Here is a 27,802-nt window from a genome sequence, read left to right as displayed (position 1 = left end):
GAAAGACACACATCCTGCCGCTTTTTGCTGCCGCTCCAGATTTTTTTCCCCTTTCCTCTCAGGAAGTTTCCCATCTGCCTTTGTGCTGGCTTAGTGGAGAGGCCCGGTGGTGTTGAAACAGTGGCCCGATGCACACACTGATTGGGAAGCACACTCATGCATGTGGAGTTTTGCAAACATGCACGCATCCATATAAATACACTCACTGCAAACAAACGCTGATACGCACGGACTCGGACAGACACACTCAGTCATACACGTAGGCGTACAGTAGATAAGACGTTTATATGCGTCAAGGGGGGGGGGTTACTCTGCCACTGTTTGTTTTCATCGCATTGATTAATGCCCCTTTAAGCATCAGCTCACTCCTCTCCTTGACCCAGCTGACCTGTCCATTTTTCCTCTTGTTGCCATAGAAACGGTGTCATAAAATAGCTTAGAAAGAGAGTCATCCGATCCCGAACCCGTCTTTAACTCTCTCTCTCGTTCTTTCTACCTCTTCTTTTCTGTGTCATATTGTGAAACAATTGGAACAAACGTTGTGATCTATGAGAAGGTAAAGCTGCAAGTCAGCTGCTATTTTGGGTCTGCGGAGCCTGAGCTCGTGAGGCTAGACACAACACCAGGCTCCTATCTCCGACCTCTGACCCCGCTGCCATTCTCTGCTTCCCAGAATCATCCCGTTCCAGAGGCCGCTGAAGATCAAGGAGCTGCTGCAGAAAGTGACCGAGGCCTTTGGCCAGCAGATGGACATGTTCTTCATGGAGAAAGAGGTACAAAAACAACTATTTAATGACTCTAACTAATGAATCTGACGCAACTTAATCTGGGTCTGTGAAAGCCTCATTCTTTCATTAATAAGTAATTAATACGGCGAACAACATCTACAGTACGCATCAGCTGATGCGTCTGTACGCCGTCATTCGGGAACAATGGTGAATGAAAAGGTCATGCGTTGTATGTTTTCTTGTCCTTTCAGTTGCTGCTGCCCCTGAAGACGCAGGAGGACCTGGATCAGGCGGTGCTGACGTTGGGCTCCACCTCGGGGATCAACGGGCTGCTCAGGATACTGCTCAAGACGCCCAAGAACAACCATGTGAGTTCCCTAATGATGTGCACTTCTTGAGACACAGTAAGGACGTCACGCTATCGTGCAGAGATGTAACAATGTGTGGATCGTAGTCATAATAACCTTTAGTAAGCCGCAGTCATTTGATGACAGATGACAGTGGGGAATTTAGCGGTGTCGTATTAATCTCCTTTTAAAACCACATAACCTTTGAACAGAGTCAAAGTTGCTATCTGGAGAACTTCTAGAGAAACTTCCCCAGCTGATTTCATGACAGATATGGACACTGATGTAATGCTGTCCTCACTTCCTCTCTTGATCCTGTTCTCTATATCTGTTTACTCCCCCCTCCCTGTGTATTTTCTCTTTGCAGTACCTACAGGTTAACAGCAGGGACAAACAGAGTGAGATGAGGTCATCACGGTCACTGGGAGATCTGAAGGGCTCCCTGCTCAAGGGCTCGGAGAGGGTGCGCAAACACTCGACAGGTGAGCCCACACGTAGAAGCACGCACAGACATGCAAAGTCACCGTCTATCGGACCAACCCGAATGGCATTACAGCTCTATCAGGAGCTGTTAAGGTGTAATTCCTCCCAATCTTTATGTCTGAGCGTCTGAGGCAGAGAGTTGCAACCAAATCCTGCTGATGCCAAGATTTCTTGTCCACCCACCAAAGCTTCAAGGGTGGCTTGTCAGAGACAATTTACAACACAGTGATGCCACGGTCATAGGAATGTAAATGGCAAGATGAGGAACATGCTTTGTCAGAGTGGCAAAATGCAAATGAATTGGAGGTGAAAGTGACAACTGTAGCCGCCAGAGAGACGTCGGGACAAAGCAAGGGCAAGTTTCTGCTGTCACACCAAGCAGCTCTCCGTCCTTCACCGTGATTAGCTGGCGCTTTGATTCTGGAGATGTTCATGTTAGACGTGTTGATTCTTGGACGTTAGAGGCACCGTTTGACATACGCCGAGTCGTTTTCATTCAAGACCTTCACCGGTCTCACATGTGTTAAATTCTTTTTTTTTAGATTATTTTTTTGGCCTTTTATGCCTTTATTGATAGGACAGCTGAATATAGACAGGAAGCAGGGGGCAAAGAGAGGGGGAGTGACACGCAGTAAATGGCCGTCCGATGCGGGATTCAAACCGGGGGGCCAGCTGCAGCGAGGACTATAGCCTCCACACACGGGGCGGCTGCTTAACCCACTACACTACCGACTGCCCCACATGTGTTAAATTTGAAGCTACAGCGGACGGTTAGCAAATTATAGAGTTATGTGGGAGTTATGGGGCCTTTTGTGGAGTGTTGTTGTCACCGTGAGGTTGAGTTGTGACAAAGCACAACTTGTAGTTTGCACTAATTAAACAAAAACACACACACACACAAAAAAACGTTAATGTTAACACAGAGCCAGGCTGCTGTTTCCTCCCTGCTTCCAGTTTCCAGATGGTTAGCTTTAAGGATCTAGCTTGGCTAATTGGCTTCTAGCTCTAGCTTTATATTTAATGATTACTTGACAGATACGAGTTGTATAAGGGGCATCAGCCTTCTCATCAACTCTTTCGTGCAACTAAATAAGACAAAAGTGTCAAACTATTCCTTTTAAGACAGATAAAGTTCTTTTCTTGTCCAGTTCTGTTGTCCCTCCTGGCTTGTTTGGTAAGACAGCGTGAAGGTTTATTTTGCTCTGCTTCCCCTTGTCTCCATTTCTGAATCTTGCCCACTTCCACTTATATCAGGTCTATCCAGAAAGGTCAACATGCAGTCATATCTCTAACCACATGCAGAGAGACGACTACAGCGCTCACTTCTGCGTTGCATTTTGCATTACATCGCTGTCAGTGCCGATCTTTCTCACGTAGCCCCAATAACATCGGCGCTGTCACCATCCCGAGTTATATAAATTGTATAGAATTACCCGCGCTCTCTCAAACCCCCCACCCATCCCCTCTCCGCTCACCCGCCACAAGTCAGAGCTGCTGAGGGATGGAGGTGGAGGGAGTGATGGCAGATGAGAGGTGACAGGAGAATGGTCACAGTGGATGGTTGAGTGAGGATGTGATGTGAGCCCGGGTACCTCGGTGACGTATAGCAGCGGTGGGAAAAGGAGGAGGGTGGGGACGGGGCTGAGGTGGGGTGGGGTGGGGAGGGTGTGAGCTATGAAGAAAAAGGAGTTTTAGCCTTCAGTCCAAAACTATTTGGACTCTTCCTCTACATCTTGGCACCTATTGGCCTTTTGCACTTTTTCAGTATTCCTGTCAGCTCAGCCAGCGACTGTCAGACTTCCAGTAGGTCTTCTTACCGTGTCAAGGACAAGCACTCAGTCTCCGCTGCAGCTCAGGGTGTTTGTCACAGTAATTGAGGTTAGAGGTGGCAGCAGTGTGGTTTAGTAAATCATTTCTCCTGGTCCTGGCACTGTTGAACTTGTACCCATGAATAACACCGTGACGCCGTTTTCTCCCCTCTGCCCCCTCGCTTTCATCTCTTCATCATCCTTCCCTTGTGCCTCCCTCCTTTCCTTCTCACCTTCACCGCTTAATTTCTCCTTTTGTTCTCTGGTTTTATGTCTCTCCTCCTTCTCTGCACTTAATTTCTTCCATCCCCCTCCTCCTCCTCCTCCTCCCCCCACCCCCTCCTGTAACTCGCTCGCCTCTCTTCCTCACCTCACCCTTTTCAAAACCGTGCACAGGGTCCCTGCACACAGGTCGGACATCCCCGCCTCCTGGCAGCGTCCCAGAGGAGCAGCAGCAGATAGCCCGCCAGGGCTCCTACACCAGCATCCACAGCGAAGGGGAGTTCATCCCAGAGACCCACGACCAGAATGTAAGAGCCTGTCCAGAGGAAAAGTTAAAATAACTCCTTATGATTGGCTGGAGGTGTGATTTAATGTTAAATTATATATAAAATCTTCATGTAACCAATGTTCTTACTTTGCATGCTGAATAGAAACTTGCTGAACTACCTACAGTAGGTGGATAGATGAACATGCTATAAATAAAAATAGTTTTTTACATATAGATATTAGGTGTTGAGGCTTTGTAGTGACTTTTTCTGCATCCACCTTGTCCATTATTTTTTAATTTGGACATCTTAAGAGAGTCATGCTTGTCACAGCCAGTTAGAGAAAAAAACAAAACAGAAAATAGCCGTTCATTTTTAAACATAAGTAAGTATAAGTATAGTAAAGTAAGTATTATTTAACTGTTAGGTAGTGTTATTTTAGTCCAGACCGATTCACAGTCAACCGTGCACAGGAATGGTTAACATAACCTCTAATTTGCCTCTTTCTAAATGTTCTTGTCAATCGACCACACAAGTAAATTCATACTGAGGTGTGTTTTAAAGAGCACAACATAGGTCTGAAGTTTTGAGCTCTTTGCCTCTCTTGAGCTCTCATTTCTTGAACCTTTAGTGAATCTTTGCCTCTACTTTCTCCATTAATTTTAAGAGACACCTCAAGAGACACTTCAGGAGTCTCATGGCTGGCAGGGCCATTTATTAAAGGAAACAAAACCAGTTCATTTTTAAATGTTTTAGACTGGATGAGTATCCCAAGTTTCTTTTTTTATTATTGACTGCATGAGTTACTTTTGAGAATACTTTGAGAGTTACGCAGCACTTATGCCCCCTCACATTCCTGTACTCTATCTGCACTGCTTCATATTCTCTCCCACGTGATTGCATGCTCTCTGACCCTCGATTACTCTCTGTTATTACGTCTGTCAGATGCTGGATCCCTTTGGAAGCGCAGACAACTCGCTGTCGAGCAGCTGTCAATCAATAGATCAAGCACTGGACAGGTGAGTCATCACGCAGCGTTGTGATTTATGGCCCTCTTATGTACGGATTTATATTTATGATGTGCACACTGACGGCTGTTGTTAACAGAGATCTGAGACGTGGTTTGCGTGGCAGTGTTGTGACAGTTGGATGTGATCTTATATGTTGCAAACACACACACACACACACACACACAGAAGCAACCAGAGGCTCTTGGTAAAGTTTGTAAATGGTGTTAAAGGCCAGCAGATCTTCATGACCCTGCCTGCGCCGCCTCTGTGGAGGAAAAAAAAAAAAGAAAAAGGGAGAACTAATCGGGTCGCTTTGCTGTTGCCAGGGCGACAAAACTCTTATCTGGACGCCTGGATTCCTCTGTTATCATGAGAGAAAGAGAGAGAGAGAGAGTGGAGAGGGAGAGAAACAGACAGGCTTGAGTGGGAGACGTAAAAGTGTAGAGCAAGAACATGCTGGATGAGAGGAAAAATTGAGCCAGAAGATGAAAAGTGGTGAAAGAGTGAGAGTGGAGTGGGAGAGGGAGGAGGAGGAGGAGGAGGGGGAGCAAAAAAGACTGAATGTGAATCAAACTGGGAAAGAAAAGTGAGCAAAAGTGAGGTTGAGAGAGAGAGAGAGAGAGAGCGAGCGTAGGACGGAAACAGCTCTACCTGCACGAGGCTTATCTGGGCTCCAGGCTGCAGAACAATGGCAGGAAACGAGTGCATGGAACTTTTCCCTTCGAGCGGGCATGCGTGCCCCTTATCCAGGGTCTCGTGGCCCCGCGCCGCCCCGCGGTCAACAGAGACGTCACTCGCTTTCAGGTCGTCAGACAGACCAGGGAGGGTGGATAGGAGTGTGTGTGTGTGTGTGTGTGTGTGTGTGTGTGTGTGTGACAGAAAGCTCGAGTTCAGCAATTTAGCATCCCCAAAACTTCACTTTGACTGTTTAATGCAGAGAGGTTCCCAACACCCAGCTTATCTTTTCTAATTCAGCGCCCCGTTGTTTAAAATCAATTGTGAGTGAAAGCGAAGCACGCAGAAGTCATTCTGAGGCTTTTTTTGTGTGTGTGTGCTGCTTTACAGTTTCAGACCAGCAAGCTGTAGCCAGACTCTGTTTTGAAGATAAGGGGTGAAATTACTGACTGAAAAAAAAAAAAGCAAACCATTTTTTTTTCAACTTTTCCTCCTCTCTCTCCCTCCCTCCCTCGCCCCCTGTTCTCGTGTCATTTCAGTCCTCCTTTCTCGCAGAACAACCGTGACAATAATTACCTGAACCTCAACTATGAATACAAAGGTAAGAAAGGCTTCCAAAAAAAAACTGCTTCATTCTCACGCTACAGAAAAAAAAAGAGAAGTGCAAAAAAAAAAGCTTGTTCATTATTAGAAAGTTTTGTCTGTGCTTCCTTTTTTTTTAATTTATATATAACCACGCAAGCGGTTTCACATAAAAATGACTGCATCTCTGTTCACGTAGCTCCCAGTCACCTAAAAAAATCTCCCCCATTGCAAATGCCATCTTAGAGATTACTAATGAGGAGGGAGATGATATAATTTGGTGATTTTATCTGGGTGTAAATCCTTAAAATGAGGAACGGGTTACTGTGAAGATTTTTTAATATCTTGGCTGTATTTCTTGTGTCTAAGGAGGAGATGAAGAGTGTGAAAGCATCATAATTCAGCTTTATCGCCTGCACAATTCCCTTTGCACCCTGCGTCCATCGCCTTTTCCCCTTTGTCCCCCATCTACCCTCTTCAAAATTCCAGTTCCTAATAAGACACTGCTGCTTTTCCTGTATTTCCAGGATCACCCCTCCTCCTCTTTAGTCGTCTAGTCCTCCTCTTCCCTCGGCTTCCCGTCTGTCCCCTTTTCCTTCAGAACGCAGATCAAATAGTGCAGGATGATAGATAACGGCACACTAATCCTGATGAACGAGTACCCACAGCAGCTCTCCCAATCTGGTCATTCCTTTTTTTTTTTTTTTTTTTTTTAAATTCCTGCACACACCCCCGTGCTGTAAATCTAAAAGCACGTTGTGGATACAGACTGGGAGTATGTGGGAGGTGGGGGGGGCTTCATATAGCTGCAGCAGGACTTGGGCACGCATGCATGCACGTGCCTGCACGCACACACACACACACACACACACACACACACACACACCTCCCCTCCCCAGATGTAAAGCTGTGTGGCCCTTCCTGCTGAGAGCTACAGTATTTGTTTACCATTCCCTGTGAGTAGATTTTTCCTCTCCATCCCGCGCTGCCAAACACAAAAAATAACTCCCGTCTCCATGGGATACGGCCACAAAAACAGCGCGAGGGGAGGCAGTCATCTGACAGAACAGCTGCTTTCAATTGCAAGTGGCTCCGCTGCTCTCCATTCAGTGTGTGTGTGTGTGTGTGTGTGTGTGTGTGTGTGTGTGTGAGTGAGTGTCAGCACTCGCCTGCGTCAGCAGTGCTCCCCACCTGCCTTTAGTTACTGCTCCACTGGGTTCAGAGCTGAGGCTAAAAAGCGAGCCACACATGAGCTGTTTTCAGTTTGCGTCTTGGCTGCAGCGAGGCGACACCACAGCTCTGTGTTCAGTGTGTGAAAAGCTGTCTTCCACCCATTCCACTTTGATTTGACACACCGGGCTCTGTAGAGTCTGTCAGACGTAATCAGTTGAAATGTGAAACTCTGGTCATCTTTATCAGGCGTCAGTATGAAACAACTGTAAGTTTGTTTGTTTTTATTTTAGAGCAGCTCCATGTAATTAAACCTGCATTAGAGAATATGAGACTACACACCAAACTGTAAATCGAGGAACGATGTATAGACTGTGTGTTGACTGATTTCCTAACTGACAGCTCTGCCTCATTGCTCCCTCCTCAGGACGCCACGGGAAAGGGGGGACTTTCCCTCGCCAGTTCCAGTTGCCCAATCGCAGCAAGGATTACGGAGACCGTAAGAAACCGGCTTTTCTAGACCATTATCACACGGATTAAACAGATACAGTTACTATGTACACAAGATGGAACAGACAGATTCAAACACCACGGTGCCTCCTCCTAACACTTTTCCAGATCAAATATTTTTAAACATTGTCGACTGCTTCTGCATTTTTGTGCTGTCCGGGTAGATTCGGTACATGAAGTGCTTGGCTTGCCTCTCCAGGCAGCTGCTAGTAATTGCTTACTCAGAGGGTAACCTTGGCTAGCAGTGATTTACGTTTCCCTGCGGTGAACCCGAACTTGTATAAAAACACAGCGCCCTGCTTCCTGTCTGAGGGGAAGTGGGACGGAGTGGCGAGAGGCACTCTGCTCTGGCTTGGCCCTAAAAGTCTTGGCCCCGAGAGTTTACTTTCTAAAGTAACTGGAAATCCTTCTAAGCATAAACAAAAGATGCACAAAAGGTGTGTTGAAGTCATTAACGTGTCTATTTTGTGTGTTTTCAGGTCGCAGGACACTTCCGCGCAGCTTCATGCCGCAGGAGAACCTGTTTCAGCTGGTTCCTTCCAGTCGCACGCGCAGTTATACCGGAGAAGGTACGCTGCAGTACAGCGACCTGCGCTCACTGGGCCGCACCGCTGACAAAAGTTGCCAGCGTGGTACAGCCAAGTGTAAGTAGAGCCCCTAAAAAACCTTCCAACATCCCCAAATGAACTGACAGAGAAGCACTAAAGGAACATTTCACTCTTGGACATGTAAACAGTCTTATATAAACTGAATTTCTGGGGCTTTGTTGTTAATTGGTGTTGTATCTTTCTGGTTCCTGCGGATAATGAGACAACTAAGCCCTCACTGATAACCCAGAGAGGGACGAAGAAAGTTCAGACTTGTTTTCGTCTGCTTGTCGAGAGTAGGGCTGGGTTTCAAGTCTTTTAGGGCTATACATCTCATGATTTATATGCCTTCACACTACTATGTGTCCACTGAATTTACCGTGTGTATCTGTTTGTTTTTGACCGATCAAAGAGTCTTGTTTGATCTGATAATTTCAGATTTGAAATCAAGATTTGTGGCGCAGTACTACGCAGAGTTGTCTTACAGCAAAAAAAGCCAGCTGGGGCCTTTCCCTTCTCCTCGTGTCTGCGTGGATTCTCTGGTTTCCGCCCACAGTCTAAAAAAAACATGCAGGTTAAACGGTGATGTGATGTGATGATGTGAGCTTGAATCATTACGTGTTTACCCTGTGATGAACTGGCGACCTGTCCAGGGTCCCCTAATGTCAGCTGGGATCAGCTTCAGCCTTCAACAATCCTAAATGGGGATAAGCAATTATGGAAAACGAGTAAAAGATGAAGTGAATTTGAGCTTTTAGTTAAGCAGAGTTCTTGTATGAAAGCTTGTTTTTAGGCAAAATGATTTCAGCACTTTAGCTTTTAAAGAATCTGGGCACCTACAGCACATTATTGAACATTTTTAAATGATACTAGGCATCCTTGTTGCACTACCAATTATAAATTATAAGGGAAAGCAAGAGAGATGGATGGAAAGAGTGTGACTTAATTGTTCAAGCTAGAAAAAAAAAGTCAATTACAGTGTTATGAATGTGTTCTGCCATTATAAATACAAACAAAGCAAAGTAAATACTACTCTGGCTTTCAAACATGTTGTAAGTCTTAGTAACAGGTAGTAAGGGGAATAGAACTAATGTATAGTAATAGTGTATGTCACAGCAAGCAAGAATTTCCCTCATCCATGTCAAGGGACTCACATCTGTCATCATTCAGTCCACAGGATGTGCTGCCTAGAAATTGTCTTTGTCATGAAACAAAAGCTCAGCTCAGCAGTCTGTGGTCGACATGTCAGTCTCCACCGTCCTTCTCACCCACACACGACCAAACCGTCTAACCCGGCCGCAAAGAGGCCTGTTAATACCAAAACAAAGTCTCAGAGTCTGGGTCTGTGAAGATGAGTGTTTGTTGAGATGCTCTCTCTAGGTTTTTAAGACTTTCTGTCGGCTGAGTGTTTGTGGTTTGACTCAGATATCAGGGGGTTTCCCCCATCTGAGAGGGTCTGCGGTGGGAATATTTTAACAGCCCTGTGGTGGATTTCGACGTCTGGTCTTGGTGAAGTTTGTGGAGGAGTTGCAAGTTGGCTTTTGTGGCAGATTTTGACGCATGCTTCGGTGTTAATGTTTGCTCAAATCAGAATATCGCCAGTGGTTAATGTCTGCCTCTGGGGAGCTTAGCAACAAAATGAATTACTGGTGGGGTTTTCATCATGTGGTGTCTTGTTTCTGCAGCACCGCGGGCGCCAGTCAACTGGCGACAAGGAAAGCTCCTGGGGCGCGGGGCATTCGGGGAGGTCTACCTCTGTTATGACGCCGACACAGGCCGCGAGCTGGCCGCCAAACAGGTGCCCTTTGATCCCGACTGTCACGAAACCAGCAAGGTGAGAGACAAAGGCACTGACTGAATATTAGGGCACAAGACTCACAAGTGATGTTATGAATCAAGCCCAACGATGCCTTATTCTTTTCCTGTAGGAGGTGAACGCTCTGGAGTGTGAGATTCAGCTGCTGAAGAATCTGCGTCACGAGCGGATCGTTCAGTACTATGGTTGTCTTCGGGACCTCGATCAGAAGAAGCTCACCATTTTTGTCGAGTTCATGCCTGGGGTGCGTTCTTCTGAATGTATTTCAACTTTCCTGAGTCACATAGAACACAACGTCGAGGCACAAGCCCTCTAGTGTTTGATTGAGGCACAATATGAACGAGGATGAAGAGATAGGTACGTGGACGTTTAAAGACGAACATCAAATCGAAACCCGTACGAGCCACATCTGCACAAGACCAATTTGGAAATGTCACCATCTGTCAACAAACATGTCCTCAGTGGTTGATGTCAACAGAACAGCTCAGTTTATGAGATCATTTTCTCACTAAATGAGCATCTTAATGAGCTGCTGTCGCCTGTGGACCCTGTCCCTGCGCCTGTTTTTAATATTTCCTGGGCTATTTTTTTATTTTTTTCCCCCCCTTAGTGGCGTTGTGTGTCTTAGTCACACATTGTCTGGAAATGTTTATGTTTCACTAGAGTTTGCTGGCAGAGGCAAGACAGGAGGTGACAAAGACAAATTTGTGTATGTGACTGCTCGGCACGGCTACTCCGCTGTGGCTGACCGATAACATTTAAGTCGCTGGCAGCGGTGGGGGCAAGTGTCCCTAAGAGAGCCAGAGAGCTGTTGCGGTGTCTTGTTGACAGCTGAAAGCGAAACTCAGGTTCTGTTTTTTCACTCTGTGAAACTGCGTCACAGGTGTTGCTGAAACAGATCTTGCCATTTGCCTCACGAGGAACTAAAAAAACAGGAAATAAAAGGAAATGCAGGGCGCTAAAGGTGTTTGGACTCTGGCGGATTGCTTTCGGCACGTTGTTTGTTTATATACTTATTTAAAAGCTGGCTCAGAGACAATAAAAGTGAATAAATCATTTAGCTGGAAATGTTGTTGCGAGTACGCAGCCGCATTTTCCGTAAACTCATTGTTATATCAGACACCGAACTGTTTTATATCCGTCGTACACATCCTTCCAAAGCAGATCTATAATTTTACACATGACAGCCGTGACATTAATCTTAGTTACAGCCAATATAAAGATCATACATGCATTTCTCAGCCTAATATTCTATTTTCTCTCGCTCCAGGGCTCGATAAAGGACCAGCTGAAAGCCTATGGGGCCCTCACAGAGAAGGTGACGAGGAGATACACCAGACAGATCCTCCAAGGAGTCTCCTACCTGCACAGCAACATGATTGTACACAGAGACATCAAAGGTAACAGAAGAAAGCGAGCTAGCAAAGGTCAGGGTAGGATTTTAATTGGATTTGTAACCAGCGAACACCCACACTTGAGACGCGCTTAGCTGACAGTAAACGGTAAATCTTTACGGTTCATATTGCAGCAACTGTTGCTGAGAACACTACAGATCCATTCATTATATTCTGGCTGACATTTCCTCATTTGGTTATTCACCATCTAACGGAGCCTGGAAATAAAATTTAAAAAAAGTGCTATTTTGAACCGCCCCTTTTGAGATATATTAGGCTGGCTTCATGCTGGTGAAATCGGCCAGGCTAAAAATGTTCAACACCGGATGGAAAGGCTTTAGTTTGGCTGTCCGCAGCTTGTGGAGTCACTGCTTCGTTCAACAGTGGCCAAGCAAAAAAAAAAAAAAAGGGAAATATACCGTCTGGTGGGGAAAAAAGATAGTAGGTCTCACAGGACATGGGCTCTATGAGAGTACATGTGGGTGGGATTTTCCACTTAGAAATGCTCTTCATGTGTAATATATGGTGTGCTCTCGTCCCACCACACAAGAGCTTTTCTGTATGCGGTAAAAAGAGCTGTCAGCACATGCGGTTTCTACATAGAGCTCGGCATCGGAGCCGTAACATTAAGACTATGAAGTTTTCTGTGAATTTAACGTCGCAAGGAAGCAAATAAATACTTTACTCTCACATCCTCTCAGCTAACGTACGGCCAGCAGAAAATGAAATTAAAGAAGTGAACGGTTAAGGAGTAAAGGTCACAGTCTGCAGTCTCTCAATCTCTTCTCTGAGAGCCCTCCATCCTACAGTGGGTGTGGAGGGGTGAGTGGCGAGTGGTGTACATTAGTCACTGATCAAACAAGCCTGAAGGAAATGGGATAGACACAGCTACAAGTAGGAAAATGACTAAAGGAGGAGGAGGAAAAAGGGTGTTGTGGTTTGATCCATGTGGCAGACGGTTGATTCAATATTTTATTTTCTGATTTGTGTAACGTGAGAGAAGTGAAATTGTTTCTAGAGTTGAGTCAGCGTGGTGTTTATATATATTTTGACATTTTAAAAATAAGTCTGCCAGTGTTCCATCATCAGAGCCATAGGAAAAGTTTACCTTTCCCCTCAGGTTGTTCGGTCAATTGAAGTTCTCTTTGTAACAACACTGAACGGCCGACTACATTAACTACACCTCCAAACTGTCAAAGTATCCCCTTCAAGGATAACCGCAGTCCTCATGAGACTCTTGAATAACTCTGAGCTCATCTTGTTTTCGTTCCACCAGGTGCTAACATCCTGAGAGACTCATCAGGGAACGTGAAGCTGGGAGACTTTGGAGCCAGCAAACGTATCCAGACCATCTGCATGTCTGGTACGGGTATCAAGTCTGTCACTGGCACCCCCTACTGGATGAGCCCAGAAGTCATCAACGGGGAGGGTTATGGCCGCAAAGCTGATGTATGGTAAGAATAAGATCAGATGGAGCTGTAATGAGGCCCAAAGGGGGGCGCGGGACAGCTGCGGCACAAAAAAATAAATCACGGGTGCAAAAATATACTGTTGCAGTGAAAGTAACTGCAGCAAACTTTATGTAAGCAAAGTCTGGTGACCCTTTAAACAGCCACCAAGACGTGGATGCTGTCTGTATCTCTAATATTAAGTTGTGTTAGAAATACAGGCCAGAGGTAGATAAATCAACATAATGTAATCCAATGCAGTCGCCCCACAGTAAATACTACATACTGCGATACAATCTACAAATACTATTAGCTATAAAAAGTTATATATATGCAGTATATGTACATAATATGTGTATTGGTAGATCAGACTCTGAAAAAGAAAGATCTGAAACTGAAATTTTTTTTTAACTGTAAAAAATAAGATCTGAAAGAAACATATGAAAGTGAAAAATGAAAATAAATAATTTATTTAAAAGAATTACCAGAGTTGATCATAATTGTATTTAACCTGGAAAAAAAATGTGTACACTTATTTTTATTTTAAATACGTTGGTGTGTTTTTCAAAATTCAAGATCAAAACTTGAAACTTCAGTTTCAGATTTTATGTTTTCAAGTACAAAACTTTTGACCCTAATGTACCTCCATACTGGGGAGGATAAATTAGCATGGACACATGTAAAATGTAACGTAATCTAAAGAATATTCCTGCATTAAATATTACATTTTGTCCTGTCCAATGAAACATGTTTAGATATCATTAAATGCAATGCTGGATCTTGTTTGTCCTCAGGAGTGTCGCGTGTACCGTTGTGGAAATGTTGACCCAGAAACCTCCGTGGGCCGAGTACGAGGCCATGGCAGCCATTTTTAAGATTGCCACCCAGCCTACGAAGCCCATGCTCCCTGAGAGCGTGTCCGACACGTGCAAGGACTTCCTGCGGCAGGTGTTTGTGGAGGAGAAGTGGCGGCCCACTGCGGATGTTCTGCTCAGCCACCCGTTCGTCCAGGGCAGCTTCTGAAGCCGGCGGGCTCCCCCTCCCCTCCCCTGCCTGTGAGGCCTTCCGCAGCCCCGGCGCCTCCCCTCCTCTCCGGCCCGCCCCGTCCCCAGGGCCCCCTCCCCTCTCCTCCGTCAGCAGGCTCCAGGGCTCAGCATCACTCCAACTTTCCTGCCCTGTCATCTATCACCAGTGTCTGCCTTGTCAGGACCCCTGCATCTCTCACCAAGTAGCTCAACCCGGATTTTTTCACAGGGAGGCCAGGTTGATTGTGTCAGACCTCCAGAGTCCTTCGAGGCATCGCAGTGTTGTTCCCCAAGGAGGGACTTGACGAGAACACACTTAGCAGTCTCACAGAGCTATAGACTGCTGTCCTTTAACAAGAGCAGGAAACGCGACCCAAGTTAGAGAGCAGTGACGTCTCAAGCTTCCTGGGTCTTTACACTCATTTACTGCCACAGAACAGTGTCGAGGTTCAGTCCAGATGCTACGTTATCGTGACTGACTGATGGCATGTGACAGTACTGTAAGTTACTCATCAGCGTAAGTTAGCTTTGAAATAAGCTTCAAATATTTTTATATGACAGACAATAAACGCGTAAAAAGTCATCTTAGCAAAGGAGTTTTCTACCGTCACCTAAATCATGTAGATGTATTTTTCGTCAAACGCCTTACAATAAGAATTTGTAAGCAAGAATGTCTTTTTTTTAATAAAAACATCTTAGCGGGTTTGCGTTACCCTACTTTCATAGCACTCACAAGCCCATTTTAGAAGGATTGTCAACATTGCACTTTTGATATCATGCATTGAAAGATTTCCAACATGCAGGATAATCAACTGAGGAGATATTTTTCTATTTGAAGCATTTTTTTTAAATATAATTTCATAAGGAGAAATGTGTAGTTTGTTTCAGATGTAAAGAGAGAGATAGGGAAAAAAAAGAACCAAACTTTAGCATTAGTGTGCAGTGAATATTAAGCAATACCAACACTACTGTTGCAGTCTGTGACATCCATTCCAGCTTCCCATCCAGTGAGCCGTGGGTCAACAGAAGCAAAACAGTGGCCAAAGAAAAGTTACAGAAACGTTCAGCAAACGTTAGGCTAAAGTTAATGTGCAGTATTAGTTATGTTGGATTGTTTTGTCACCTCAAAAGCCCGATAGCCTTTTTTCTATGTTATGGCAGCTTTGTGCACAGTAGACTGCACAGACCAAATCAGATGCATTGACGTCACGTTGTTTCCGAATGAAAAAGAATTATGAACGTCTCATTTTTACGGTTTTGTTGTATGAATCCAGTCACCCCATGCCTTTACTTTGCTTCCCAACGCTATACGAATGGGTCACCTAATGACAGCACACCTCGCTCTGTGTAATGTCACGTGTGACAAAGCGCCAAAAAAAAAAAAAAAAAAAAGGGTCAAGTTGGAAAGACGAAGCTAAATGCTGTATTCTTTAAAGTGGAGTTGAGATGAAACTATAACAGGGGAGATTGATGTTGGAGATGTAGTTGCTAGCTGCAATACAGTGGCACTTAAGAAATGATCAAATGTTTTGACCCTTGTCAGTGCCTTATCTGAATCTGCTTGTAAACACAAATGTTCACTGCCAAAGCGGAAAGCTTCTCAATAAGGTGAGCAGCTGTTCAGTAGAGAGCACACACAGGATTTGCTGAAGTTCTTTTATATGGAAAAAAAAAAAAAAAGATTATACTGTAAATACATATTGTTCTGCACTTTTGTATGAAATTTCTTTACATTATATACAAATCTATTTGATGAAATAGCTACATTATACAGTAGGTTGTACTGTGATTTTAGACAGGAGTATGTAATGACTGTCTTATTTGAGAGCTGGTAGGCAGTGTGAAAAGGCTGGGAGGCTTTCGATTGGGACAGAGTTTGTTTTGTCTTAATGACAAAGCCTTGAAACATGAAATGTATCAAGTCATTGATCTTTTGTACATTTAACTTAATAAATCCAAGGTCTAAGACTATTTCCCTGTGTGCTTTTATTGTGTTTGTTATCACATTGCCCTAAAATGTTCAGGAAAGTATCACTTTGCTCTTGTTTGCACTTTTTTTTTTCTTCTTTAACGTAGCTCAAATCTATTTTTGCATGACATTATCTGATTTGTAAGCTGTACTCCAATAAGGCATTTTATAAGCTTTTAACATTTAAAAGCTCAATTTAACATCGGGAGTTTCACGTAATAATAACAGAGAAATCCTTATTCCTTTTTTAGTTCCTTATTTTATTTTTAGAAATGTATTTTGCACGTTTTTTTTGTGTGTGTTTAGTTTCTAGATTTGGTATATAACATCACTAGACACTTAGATTAGGTACATTTGTACAATCTAATGCAAACCAATACAACACCTCTGCCATCAACTCTACTTTTACTTTTTAAAAATATATTTTGCTTTTTTAGAACATCCTACAGCCGTGTTACAATACAAAATGAAAAGAATAAAGAAAAAGAACATAGGTAAACATTAACAGGCATTTGTACAAAGTTAAATAAAAAAGTGTATTCCACTGTGACATGCTATAAAAACAATAGATACAGACTGATGAACTTGGTCAGTTATCAGAGGAGCCATGTATTGTGAGTCTCTATTTTAACATGAGTGGAGAAGATCATTCTCTGTGCTAAGGTGATAACTCTACTCCATGTTTATTATTAAGGTTGTACTGGGCGAAAGGTGTCCCCTATGGCATCCAAAGTTTGGACAGTGAGATAGATAGATAGATAGATAGATAGATAGATAGATAGATAGATAGATAGATAGATAGATAGATAGATAGATAGATAGATAGATTTAGAAAGAAAGAAGTTAAATCTGTGCAGAGAAATTAAACCTGTGCCAAGATTTTTACAAATAGAAAACTACATAATAAGTTAAAAAAAAAAATGTTTATAGAAATGAGAAATACAACTAAAAATATGAAAATTATGTACAATTAAATTAGGCCATAGAAAATGAATGGAAGTCACATATATGTATATATTATTCTTTATATATAAGCAGTATTTATAATATAATAGTATAAAAAGTACGGTCTAGACCTGCTCTGTATGGAAAGTGTCATGAAATAACTTTTGTTATGATTTGGCGCTATATAAATCAAACTGGATTGAATTTATGTGGTTTGTGTTGGTGAGAGGCAGCTGTTAAACAGCCACGTTACGAAGCTGATGTTTTGTAACGACGTGTCTGGAAACGTGACGGACACTGAGCACCGACAGACCGGAGCACGCTGCCGACTGACCCGGACCACTGTCGGTGTTTCTGCAACAACAACACACACTACTGCTGCTGCTGCTATAAAGAAAAAAGCATGTCTACATCACGGACAGTGATTTGTTTACTAAGAAACGACCTCCGACTCCACGACAATGAGGTAAGAGGACTGTGAACCGAGTCAATTAACTTTATATTTAACTTCAGAGCACACTCAACGTAAATAAGTTTGAATTTTATTTAATACTAACACTGAGAGAACATTTTAAACATTATTATCTGTTAGCAGCTAGCGTCAAGTTACTTTTGGTCCGGGAGTAACGACAGTACTACTTCCGGTTTTTGCTCTTTAACAATAAAATCCTATTTCTTTTATTTATTATTATTTTTTAATTCAAACAAGTCCCCCCAAAAACTCCATAAATTATACGTCTTAATATTATTACTGGCCTAGTTTTGTAAGACAAAAACTACAGGCAGCCATACTGTAGTTTGGTGATATTAGCATGTACGACTTCCGCTCCGTTTTTCAAAATAAAAGACGGAACTTTCTAAAAAAAAAGAAGTACTAGTCAAAAGTTTGGACACGCCTTCTCATTTAATGTTTTTTCCTTATTTTCATGACTATTTACATTGCAGATTCTCACTGAAGTGGTGGCTACTTTGAGTAAAATATATGTGTTGAATAATTTCACACTTTTTTGGATTTCACACTTTTTTAAATAATTTCACACTTTTTTGTTCACTACATAATTCCATATGTGTTCATTCAAAGCTTTGATGTCTTCAGTAAGAATCTGCAATGTAAATAGAATAAAAATAAAATAAAAAACATTAAATGAGAAGGTGTGTTAAAACTTTTGACTAGTAGTGTGTATATATAGCGTACTTTCAGTGTCTCTGAAACATCTAAATAGATTTAAGATCATGGTTTTCAACACTTGCTGTCTTTATTTAGTTGTAAGCCATAGCAGTGCACTTACAACAGCCATATTTGTAGTTTCTATGGTTCACGTTCGCTGCCACTTAAATCATGCCATGATCACCTTTCCTAAAACATGGTGCTACAAAACACACCTCATACTCTTTCCACACAGCTTTTCCACTGGGCTCAAAGAAATGCAGAGAACATCGTCCCACTGTACTGCTTTGACCCAAGACATTATGTGGGAACATACAACTACAACCTACCAAAGACTGGGCCTTTCCGCCTGCGCTTCTTACTGGAGAGTATCAGAGACCTCAGAAACACGTTGCTCAACGTGGGCAGGTAACTAAACTGTTTGCTGACTGGACCTGATGTATCTATAGCTGAATTTCTGCACAGTCCAGGTCTGTCTTTGTTATGTCATCTACAATCTGTTTACAAGTTTTTGATCATGAACGTATGATTGTTATTGTTATATATACTCCTGGTGCCGACCTTGTCCTCAGCTTTCTAGGGTTTAACAGAAGAGATCAGGACACACCTGGCTTATATATGGGGTTATGTTTACATTAACATTAGTGTGCCGCACACACTGTTCCCATCTTTTTTTTTTTTTCCGGTCAGCTCTCTACCCAGGATGCAGCTTGCTTGGCATGGTTTTAACTTGTGTGTGTTTGTTTTTTTCATGTGACAGCAACCTCATAGTGAGACGGGGTAAACCAGAAGAGGTTGTCGCCGACCTCATCAAGCAACTGGGCTCTGTCAGCGCTGTGGCTTTCCATGAAGAGGTAGTTTTAAAACTTTCTCTTATTGTAATGTCACTACTTTATCACACCCTGCGGTGATGTTGTTTTCCCCCCCGATGTGTTCACGTCCCAGGTGACTTCGGAAGAACTGAATGTCGAGAAACAAGTGAAGGATGTCTGCGCACAGATGAAGGTCAAAGTTCACACCTGCTGGGGGTCTACGCTGTACCACAGAGATGATCTTCCATTTCACCACATATCCAGGTGAAAGGATATGGCCTGTTTGGGACAAAACGGTAAATTAAGAAGTGTTAAGCGTGTCGAATATTCGTAACATTTCCTCCTGGTTTGATAGGCTGCCCGATGTGTACACTCAGTTCAGGAAGGCAGTGGAGACCCAGAGCAGGGTGAGGCCTGTGTTCACAACCCCCGAGCAGCTGAAGCCTCTCCCCTCAGGGCTGGAGGAAGGAGCCATTCCTACAGCAGACGACCTGCAACAGACAGGTGATTAACCTCTCAAGCCCCAGCCTCTTTTCAAGGCCCTTTTAAGGAGTATATCTCTGCAGATACAAGGTCTAATTTTGGTGTCATATTAAAAAAATATTCTTTGGCTGCTGGTTTACTGAGTTTTCATAATACAGTGACACTGATGGTCACGGTTGGAATCGTCACAGTCTCAGCTTTCATATGACACATCGTTTGTCTGTGCAGCATGAAGTGTCAGAGCACTAGCAATAGAAATGTGGTGAGTGGGTTGACTTTATGACACTATACAGATTTTGATATTTGATCATTAATTAGCTTGGTGTTGGAGTTGTGTTTGGTGTGTGAAAATAGGACTTAGATGTGCTTGTAGCAGAGTTTCTCCTGTTTAATTTAATGTGCAGTATGACTGTATTGTTACTTGATTAGTACAGTGTTTCATGCTTTTTGTTGCAGCGTATCTCACAAATTGGGGCTTACAAAGTTAATATTGCTGAATCCAAATGTTACCGTTTATCTTGCGCTTTCCTTTTGTGTCCTTTGTGTTCTGTGAAATTGCAGATAAATACGTCAATATCACCAAGACAAATACCTGCGCGTTCATTTTATGTGCTTATTAAATTGACTTTTGTGTAAATGTCTTTACGTGCTCTTGGAAAATAGGAAACGCAAATTGCTCATCTTATGCAGCGACTCTATTGAGTAAATCCACACCTCTGCCACTTCCACAGTTCAATAAGCAAACTGCTGAGCACAGATTTCCTCTTTAAGTGCCAGCGAGTGGCTCGATATCCCTGTATATGATTAAGCGTACATCAGGGGAGCGTTTAACATATATGAAATCAGCCTGCTGAAATGCTTCCTTTTGTTTTTATTTTTATTCTCACAGAGCCTGTGACTGATCCTCGCTCAGCCTTTCCCTGCAGCGGTGGTGAAAGTCAGGCTCTGGCCAGAGTCAAACACTATTTCTGGGACACTGTGAGTACAACTTCCATTCCACATGATAAAATGGCAATAAACTCATATGCGTGATGTATCATTTACTGTGTACTGTAGGTGTTAAACACAATATAAATACAGTATATGGTGTCTGTTTTTGTAGGATGCTGTTGCAACTTACAAAGAGACTCGTAATGGCTTGATTGGTGTGGATTATTCCACTAAATTTGCACCTTGGTGAGTGTTATTGTCTCATTGCTCTACTAGTGAATGCCTACTAGAGTTTTATGTTCCATGTAAGTAAGTCCTGTGAATACACATCTAATTGTGCTCCACTGGCATTCTGCAGGCTGGCGATGGGTTGCATTTCACCCAGGTATATTTATCATCAGATCAAGCAGTACGAGAGGGAGCGAACAGCCAATCAGAGCACATACTGGTGAGTCTGGAGTTAGACACTCAGATGTAAGATATAAAACAATGGAAACTGTGTAATGCCTTACTGATAGAGTTTGTACAAAATCCCACAAGCTGTTTTGGTGCCGTCTCTCTGTAGTTGATGATGTAAAGCTATAATATGTCAAAATGTGCATGTACACTGGGAAATTTTTGATAGAACTATAATATATTATATCATAGAGCACTATCTGTCTTCACTTTCTGACAATGTTGTCTCTGTTTCAGGGTCATCTTTGAACTTTTGTGGAGGGATTACTTCAAGTTTGTAGGTGTCAAGTACGGAAACAGACTGTTTCAAGTGAAAGGTAAAATGACTCATTCGTTCAACAAATGTTTTTAATATTCTATAAGGCTCATGGTAATATTTATTTTACCTCAGGACTTCAAGACAAAACGGTTCCGTGGAAAAAGGACATGAGGCTTTTCGATGCGTGGAATGGTTTGCGCCGTTTCTCTCCTCGTTGGAAACATTTAAAATATTCTAAATCAAGTGGCCTTTTAAGAGGTGCATTTATGGTACATGTAACAGTTGCTGAAAATATGTGTTGTTGTAATCACAGAGGGTCGAACAGGAGTGCCCTTTGTGGACGCTAACATGAGAGAACTGGCAATGACAGGCTTCATGTCCAACAGGGGGCGGCAAAATGTTGCTAGCTTCCTCACAAAAGACCTCGGCCTGGACTGGAGGATGGGAGCTGAGTGGTTTGAATACCTTCTGGTAAGTACTGAAGGTTTTCAAGTTTTAAATCAGTTTGGAATGTGTATTTTTTAGGTCATAACTAATTATCTGATTTAATTCCTGAAATCGTCTAGATTAGTAGAATAACAGGTTTTGTAAAGATTGTGCTCAGACCTTTTTTTCCATGGTGTCATGATTTGACATTTTCTTCCAAAGATTGACCACGATGTCTGCAGCAACTATGGCAACTGGCTTTACAGCGCTGGTATAGGAAATGACCCCAGAGAGAACAGGAAGTTCAACATGATCAAGCAAGGCCTCGACTACGACAATAACGTATGTTGTTTCATTTCCCTTTGACGTTTGCCCAGAGCTTGTGATTGCTTGTGATTATGATGGTACTGCTGACACATGACGGTGATGAAACAAATGTGAAAGAAAGCTGTGATTCATTGAGTGATCTGCTTTAGGGTGACTATGTACGGCAGTGGGTCCCTGAGCTGCAGGGGATCAAGGGAGCCGACGTGCACACACCTTGGACCCTGAGCCCCGCTGCACTGTCACATGCTCGCGTGTCCCTTGGTGATACATACCCCACCCCCATGGTCACAGCGCCTGAATGGAGCAGACATTTTAACAAGAAACCGGTAAGCTTTTAAGAAAAAGGAAGTGGATACTGCTGCTGTGAACTTTAGATTTTATCTACAGTAACATTGTAGCATACTCTATTTCCACCGTAGGTTCCACTCAGAGATTTGTGACGGTTTAATAGTTCTTTATTTCAGGACAGACGATACATGCTCTTTGGAGTTGTTTGCAGGCTTTTTTTGTGCTCTCTCAGGGCTTGTGCTGCCGACTCCACGTGCCTGTCTCTGGTTCATCCTCCCAGGTCCAGCACACTACTGTATTTAAAAAGGGGAGCCCTCTCCACACCTCTCTCCTGCAGCTGATGCCCCCTCCACAAACATATAACTCCATAAAATACTACGTATTCATAAAAAGATTTGCCAAACTCTAAATTTGATACTTCTTACAAGAAAGCAGTGTCTAGTTGGAGCCTCTTGTCTTATTTTTCACACTTCTATCAAGAGAGAGATTTCTTCTTTAAACATCTCACAGTATTACACAGAGTCCAAAACATTTGATACTGCAACAGTAAAATGCTGCTATCAGTACTGACAATCTTACATTGTTATATATAATAGAACTTCACTCATGTCCACAATTTTTCTGCAGAATAAATACTTTTACTTTTGAGCTAATTTTACTGACAATACTTTGATTTTGACTGTAGGACTGCAGGATGTTTTGATCCAAAGCGAAAATGGGGGGAAAAAGGGAAACAATCCAAGGTACAGTGCGACAAGGACGTGTTACTGCATCAATAAGTACTGTGACAGTACTAGAGGAGATGGATTTAGCATGTCCAGTTTTGGTAGTGGTAGGAGAGAAGGTATTCTCTGAAGAGCTGGGCCTTCAGGAGTTTCTTAAAGGTAGAGAGGGACGCCCCTGATCTGGTAGGAACCGGTAGGACGTTCCACCAACGGGGCATCCGAGTAGGTGGGTGAAGAACCAGAGACTACTTTGTAGGCAAGCATTAGTGATTTGAATTCAATGAGCTCGATGAGCAGCGGGGTAACATGTGCCCTTTTGGGTTGATTGAAGACCAGGCGTGCCAGCATGTTCGAGATCATAGACTTACTTACTTTCTTTACTTGAGTAAATGATCTGAATAGTTCTTCCACCACTAGCAAACAACAATATTTCATCTTTCAAACCAAAGGTTTCTTTTTCTTTTACAGAGTGGCACAGGTCCTTCACCAAGAGGGAAGAAAGGCCCACCTCACACTCCCAAACAACATCGGGACAGAGGCATAGATTTCTACTTCTCCAGAAGCAAAAACCTGTGATGATCTACCTCAAAGAAAACACTGACCTTGTGAGCGGACGCTCCGACAATGGTGCAATCCTGGACTTTTGTTGTGAAATCCGTGTTGCACACTGTCGTGCTGTCTGGGGGAAGTTGATTTGACGAAAAGTCCATGTACACTTGAATACTTGTATTATGTACTGTATTACATGTATACCATCAGGTAACACACATTACATGTAGTCATTTCTATAGTTCCTGTTAAGCACATTGTGGTTTTCAGTTTTAGACTGTCTGCTGATGTTTTTCTGCAGTATTTTCCTGTTTCTGTTTCGTGTTCTATTTTTCTGTTTTTCACAGGTTGTCGATTTGTGGCAGTTATAAAAATAAAAGTTGCTAAATGGCAGAAGAAATTCTTGATTTTAGTTTTCTATTAAATATCATCACATGAATGGTGGGAGGACTTTTCTGTGGACATGTAGATAAGAAAAGGGAACAGAAACCCTTTGAGTTATTTTAAGCCAACTTTTTCTTCACCCAATGAACTAATCAATAAAAATTGCTACTAAAAAGCAACAAAAACAAGCCATAAATGGTTAATGAGTATGTTAGAGGTCAATATAAATAAAGTTAGTATCTAAAATTGAGGTTTTAGTTTAGCAAATGTACATTTATGAGTGCATAACTCATAAAAAATAACTCATAACTCATAAAAGTATGACTACGCCTCCCTTTGGGTGACGCAGTACGCATCACTTCCTCGTTCCCACGTCAGGTAAACTCTGGACCATGTTGATCACTGTGAACTGCGTCGTTTCTGTTGGGTATGTGTGTCTTCTTACATTTTAATTAAAGCCTGTCGACTCCTGAAAACCTTCCAAAAACCCGCATGGCGTGTTGCGATAAATCCGAGACGGACCTGTGGACTATCCCTCTCATTGCGCTCAACGTGAGTGTGAGGAAAAAGTTGGAGTTGTATCTAAACCCCAGAAACATGGTGGCGGCTGACTGGATGGTTGTTGCAGAGACGATGGGCTTCAACTACCTGGAAATCCAGAACTACGAAGCGACCAATAACCCCACAAGGAAGGTCCTGGAGGGCTGGCAGGCGCGCAGCACGGACGCGTCGGTGGGGAAGCTGCTGTCGGTGCTGACGGAGGTGGAGAGGAAAGACATTGTGGAGGATCTTCGGCCTTTGATTGGTGAGTTTGTGTCAGATAAAGTTTCTTTTCTACCTGTTTTAAATCCGTTGGTATAAGTTTATTATTATTTTATACTAAGTAGTTACTAATAAAACTAGTTTAACCGTTCCCATGCCTTGATTTTCCTTATTACGCACTGTATTTGCACACATGCATTAATAAGCTGTATTATATAACCGCATACCAAGCACTGCATTTGTACTAATACATCTTTTTTTCGGTACCAGATGAGGATGTCAGGAAGTATTGTGAGAGTCTGAAGAAGAAGTCCGAGCCTCCAGTTCAGGTTAATGACATTGACAGCTGTGTCCCCCGAGACAGGGTTGGTCTCACCCTGGAGGATGACCCTGATGGTTAGTATTTGTTTATTTAAAAATACTTTAGTATTAGTAATTAGTATTAGTAATAGAAGGCATAAAAAACACAGACTGATGTGTAATCTGTGACCAGATCAGTACATAAACACATAATCACAATAGTCATCACTTCTCAAAGTAATCTTTATGATGAGCTGTTGAGCCGTAGTATCTGACTAATAACTGTCATTTCTGTTTACTTTGCGGGCCAAAATTTGAGATCCAATACTAATAATAAAAAAAAAGAAGTGTCCAAAAGCATATTAAGTACTCCACCCTAACCAACTACAACAGCTCTGGATACATATGATATACACTGTTGCCCATAAAGTTGGAATAATTTTGTTTTCAGACACATTCCTCTTTTTTTATTCTTATGTATACACGTCGAGGTTAATTGTGATTTCATTCTCACTGTGATGTGTTTGGAAGAGACGGATCATTAAAGTTTTGAGGAGATACATTTTATCTATGAAGAATAAATCACATCGTCACAATCATTTCATGAGAAGACATGAAAATATTGTGTACCATTTAGGTAATGAGTACTTTAATTTGTCATACTTTTAGTATCTTTTGATTAAATACATAATGTGTATGCTTTTTTTTTAAGTCCAGTGTGCACTGTGTCCAGATACACTTTGAGCCGTTGTTTTAGAATAAACAAGATAAAAATGCAGGTTATGATTTAATAACAATTAATAGCTAAAAGTTCTGCTAGACTTGTTACAGTGTGTCTGAGTCAGTGTTAACCTTTCGACACCAAGATAATAGACCATCACTAATTAGATTTACTTCCCTATGTTACCAACAATCATTAGCTTTTGCCATTCTTTAACAATTTCCATGCTTCCTTCTTCCCTTGCATCGAAAAATATTCTAAAAAGCGCGATGCTGCAATAAGGCTATAATAACGTGCGTATTTGCTCATGTCAAACATAACATTGTAAGAATAAGATTATTAATGTGATAAGGTGTCGTACAGGAAAAGCTCAGCTCATCTCGTAATCTGAAGCTCTAACCACAAGCCTTCCCGTCCCCGGTTACCACACTGCAGATGCTCATGTTTGACTTCTGTGGAACATTATTTTTTTTTATTTTATTATCATGCTATACTGACCATATAAGGATGGGTCATTGACTTTAATCTAACTGAATTGAATCCAGGTGCCCCCGAGCTCTTTGATGCCTTCATCTGCTACTGCCAGAGTGACTTCGAGTTTGTCCATGAGATGATCCGGCAGTTGGAACAGACGGACTACAAGCTGAAGCTGTGCGTGTTTGACAGAGATGTCCTCCCGGGTTCCTGTGTATGGACCATCACTAGTGAACTCATTGAGAGGAGGTGGGATATTGACACATTCTAACTACGTCCGGGTGGTGATTGGGCTTTTTATTTTAATTTTAGCTAGAAGATTTGATTGAAGAAAACCATGGGACATGCTGCCAGGTCTATTAAAAATGTGCAGACAAAACTGAAAGTTTCAGTCATGGAAGAAAGAGTTAACTGATAAAACTTTTGTTTTAAATGTAGACATAGAAAGCCACACAAGGCGTTTTCTGTGACTTAAAATCTCCCTAGTTTCTCGCTCTCACATTTTGCATGACATCCGACTGTCTGTGTAGGTGTAAGAGGATGGTGGTGGTGATTTCAGATGAATACCTTGACAGTGATGCCTGCGACTTTCAGACCAAGTTTGCTCTCAGCCTCTGTCCTGGTAAGTTACATTTTAACACAATCTTCTCTTTATGTCTGACATATGCCTGTGCATGCTAAACTTTACCTTTATTCATTCTTTTTTTTTTTTTGACTGTTTCAGGAGCTCGTAATAAACGCCTCATTCCAGTGATATACAAGTCAATGGCAAAGCCGTTCCCCAGCATCTTACGCTTCCTCACCATATGCGACTACACCCGGCCTTGCACACAGGCCTGGTTCTGGGTTCGGCTGGCCAAAGCTCTCTCACAGCCATAATCATGGACCGGGTATTAAACATGTATTTAAATGTGCCTTTTTATTCCCTCAATGGGAATATTGGACATTGCCCAAACATTACAGGTTCAAGTGTACGGTATATATTATAATGTTACTATTTGTGTTTCACGTTGTGATTTCTGAGTGGTATCATTTCGACACTCAAGCTGCAACAAGGACACCAAATATGAGCACTGTTCTCTCTGCACAAAGCCATTATTATGTTACTAAAATTTCAAGAATAACATAGATTGTGTCTTTTGTATATATGTAAGTGATATCGGAGAAGGCAATCTTTGGTATCGTACAGTATTTGGGGCAGCGTGTACTAAATTATCTGTAAAAGCTGTTTTTTTGTGGGGGTTTTGCACTGGCCACTTCCTCTTGTGTGTCAACTTCTAGATACGTTTGAAGCTAAAAGAGGAAGAGATATTGTGATTGTGACTTCCAGTTCCGTGTGCTCAGTTTTACTGACTGCTGACACCTGCTTTCACTCTCACTTTCTCTGTCACATTTGATTTTAGCAGTTTTGATTAAAAGCAGTTTCACAAGATGTGGATATATTGTATTTTATATCTGAATGTGCATTCCTCAAAATAAATGTACATGTTCAGTTTGCTGTCTTTTTCTTTACAAAGCACGTGTACAGTCATTATGAAGCACAGTATTTGTTTGTCCAGCAGGTATCGCCATCGTGCAAAGGCACCGCCGTGTTATGAACCGCGCCACCACAGGCGTCGCTAATTAAACGCTGCAAAGAAGAGCCTTTCACACATGAACGTCCAATCACAGAGCAGCGAACGTGCTGCTGTCCAATCAGAAGACAGGACGGTCCTGAAACAACACGCCTCTTTTCATACATATATTTTCATAT

General features: G+C 42.4%; 3 protein-coding genes across 3 annotated transcripts in view; all 3 read left to right on the top strand.

The window, feature by feature from the left end:
* map3k22 (mitogen-activated protein kinase kinase kinase 22) overlaps positions 1-16,042 on the top strand; it is a 37,574-nt gene extending 21,532 nt beyond the window's left edge. The window contains exons 6-18 of the mRNA XM_019267527.2: positions 674-773; positions 980-1,096; positions 1,443-1,557; positions 3,763-3,896; positions 4,800-4,873; positions 6,079-6,140; positions 7,719-7,790; positions 8,281-8,445; positions 10,074-10,222; positions 10,317-10,448; positions 11,475-11,604; positions 12,875-13,052; positions 13,841-16,042. Of these exons, the coding sequence (XP_019123072.1) occupies positions 674-773; positions 980-1,096; positions 1,443-1,557; positions 3,763-3,896; positions 4,800-4,873; positions 6,079-6,140; positions 7,719-7,790; positions 8,281-8,445; positions 10,074-10,222; positions 10,317-10,448; positions 11,475-11,604; positions 12,875-13,052; positions 13,841-14,069 (1,657 nt within the window). The 3' untranslated portion in view covers positions 14,070-16,042. The remainder of the gene's footprint in view (positions 1-673; positions 774-979; positions 1,097-1,442; positions 1,558-3,762; positions 3,897-4,799; positions 4,874-6,078; positions 6,141-7,718; positions 7,791-8,280; positions 8,446-10,073; positions 10,223-10,316; positions 10,449-11,474; positions 11,605-12,874; positions 13,053-13,840) is intronic.
* Positions 16,043-17,217: 1,175 nt separating this feature from the next.
* cry-dash (cryptochrome DASH) lies at positions 17,218-23,819 on the top strand. The gene is made up of 14 exons (XM_010753262.3): positions 17,218-17,451; positions 18,389-18,561; positions 18,914-19,007; positions 19,099-19,229; positions 19,321-19,469; positions 20,338-20,426; positions 20,551-20,624; positions 20,737-20,826; positions 21,072-21,151; positions 21,226-21,285; positions 21,407-21,564; positions 21,742-21,861; positions 21,996-22,172; positions 23,328-23,819. Exons 1-14 carry the CDS (start codon positions 17,389-17,391, stop codon positions 23,433-23,435), a joined length of 1,566 nt encoding a protein of 521 aa, XP_010751564.3. The 5' UTR covers positions 17,218-17,388; the 3' UTR covers positions 23,436-23,819.
* A 334-nt stretch (positions 23,820-24,153) lies between these two features.
* myd88 (MYD88 innate immune signal transduction adaptor) lies at positions 24,154-27,544 on the top strand. The gene is made up of 5 exons (XM_010753272.3): positions 24,154-24,597; positions 24,825-24,950; positions 26,121-26,298; positions 26,580-26,671; positions 26,774-27,544. Exons 1-5 carry the CDS (start codon positions 24,285-24,287, stop codon positions 26,926-26,928), a joined length of 864 nt encoding a protein of 287 aa, XP_010751574.1. The 5' UTR covers positions 24,154-24,284; the 3' UTR covers positions 26,929-27,544.
* The last annotated feature ends 258 nt before the right edge of the window (positions 27,545-27,802 follow it).

This window comes from Larimichthys crocea, chromosome XXIII, assembly GCF_000972845.2.
Source record: "Larimichthys crocea isolate SSNF chromosome XXIII, L_crocea_2.0, whole genome shotgun sequence".
In the NCBI taxonomy this organism is placed as follows: Eukaryota; Metazoa; Chordata; class Actinopteri; family Sciaenidae; genus Larimichthys; species Larimichthys crocea.
The sequence above is the reverse complement of the archived record's forward strand: the minus strand, read 5'-3'. Positions and strand labels throughout refer to the sequence as shown.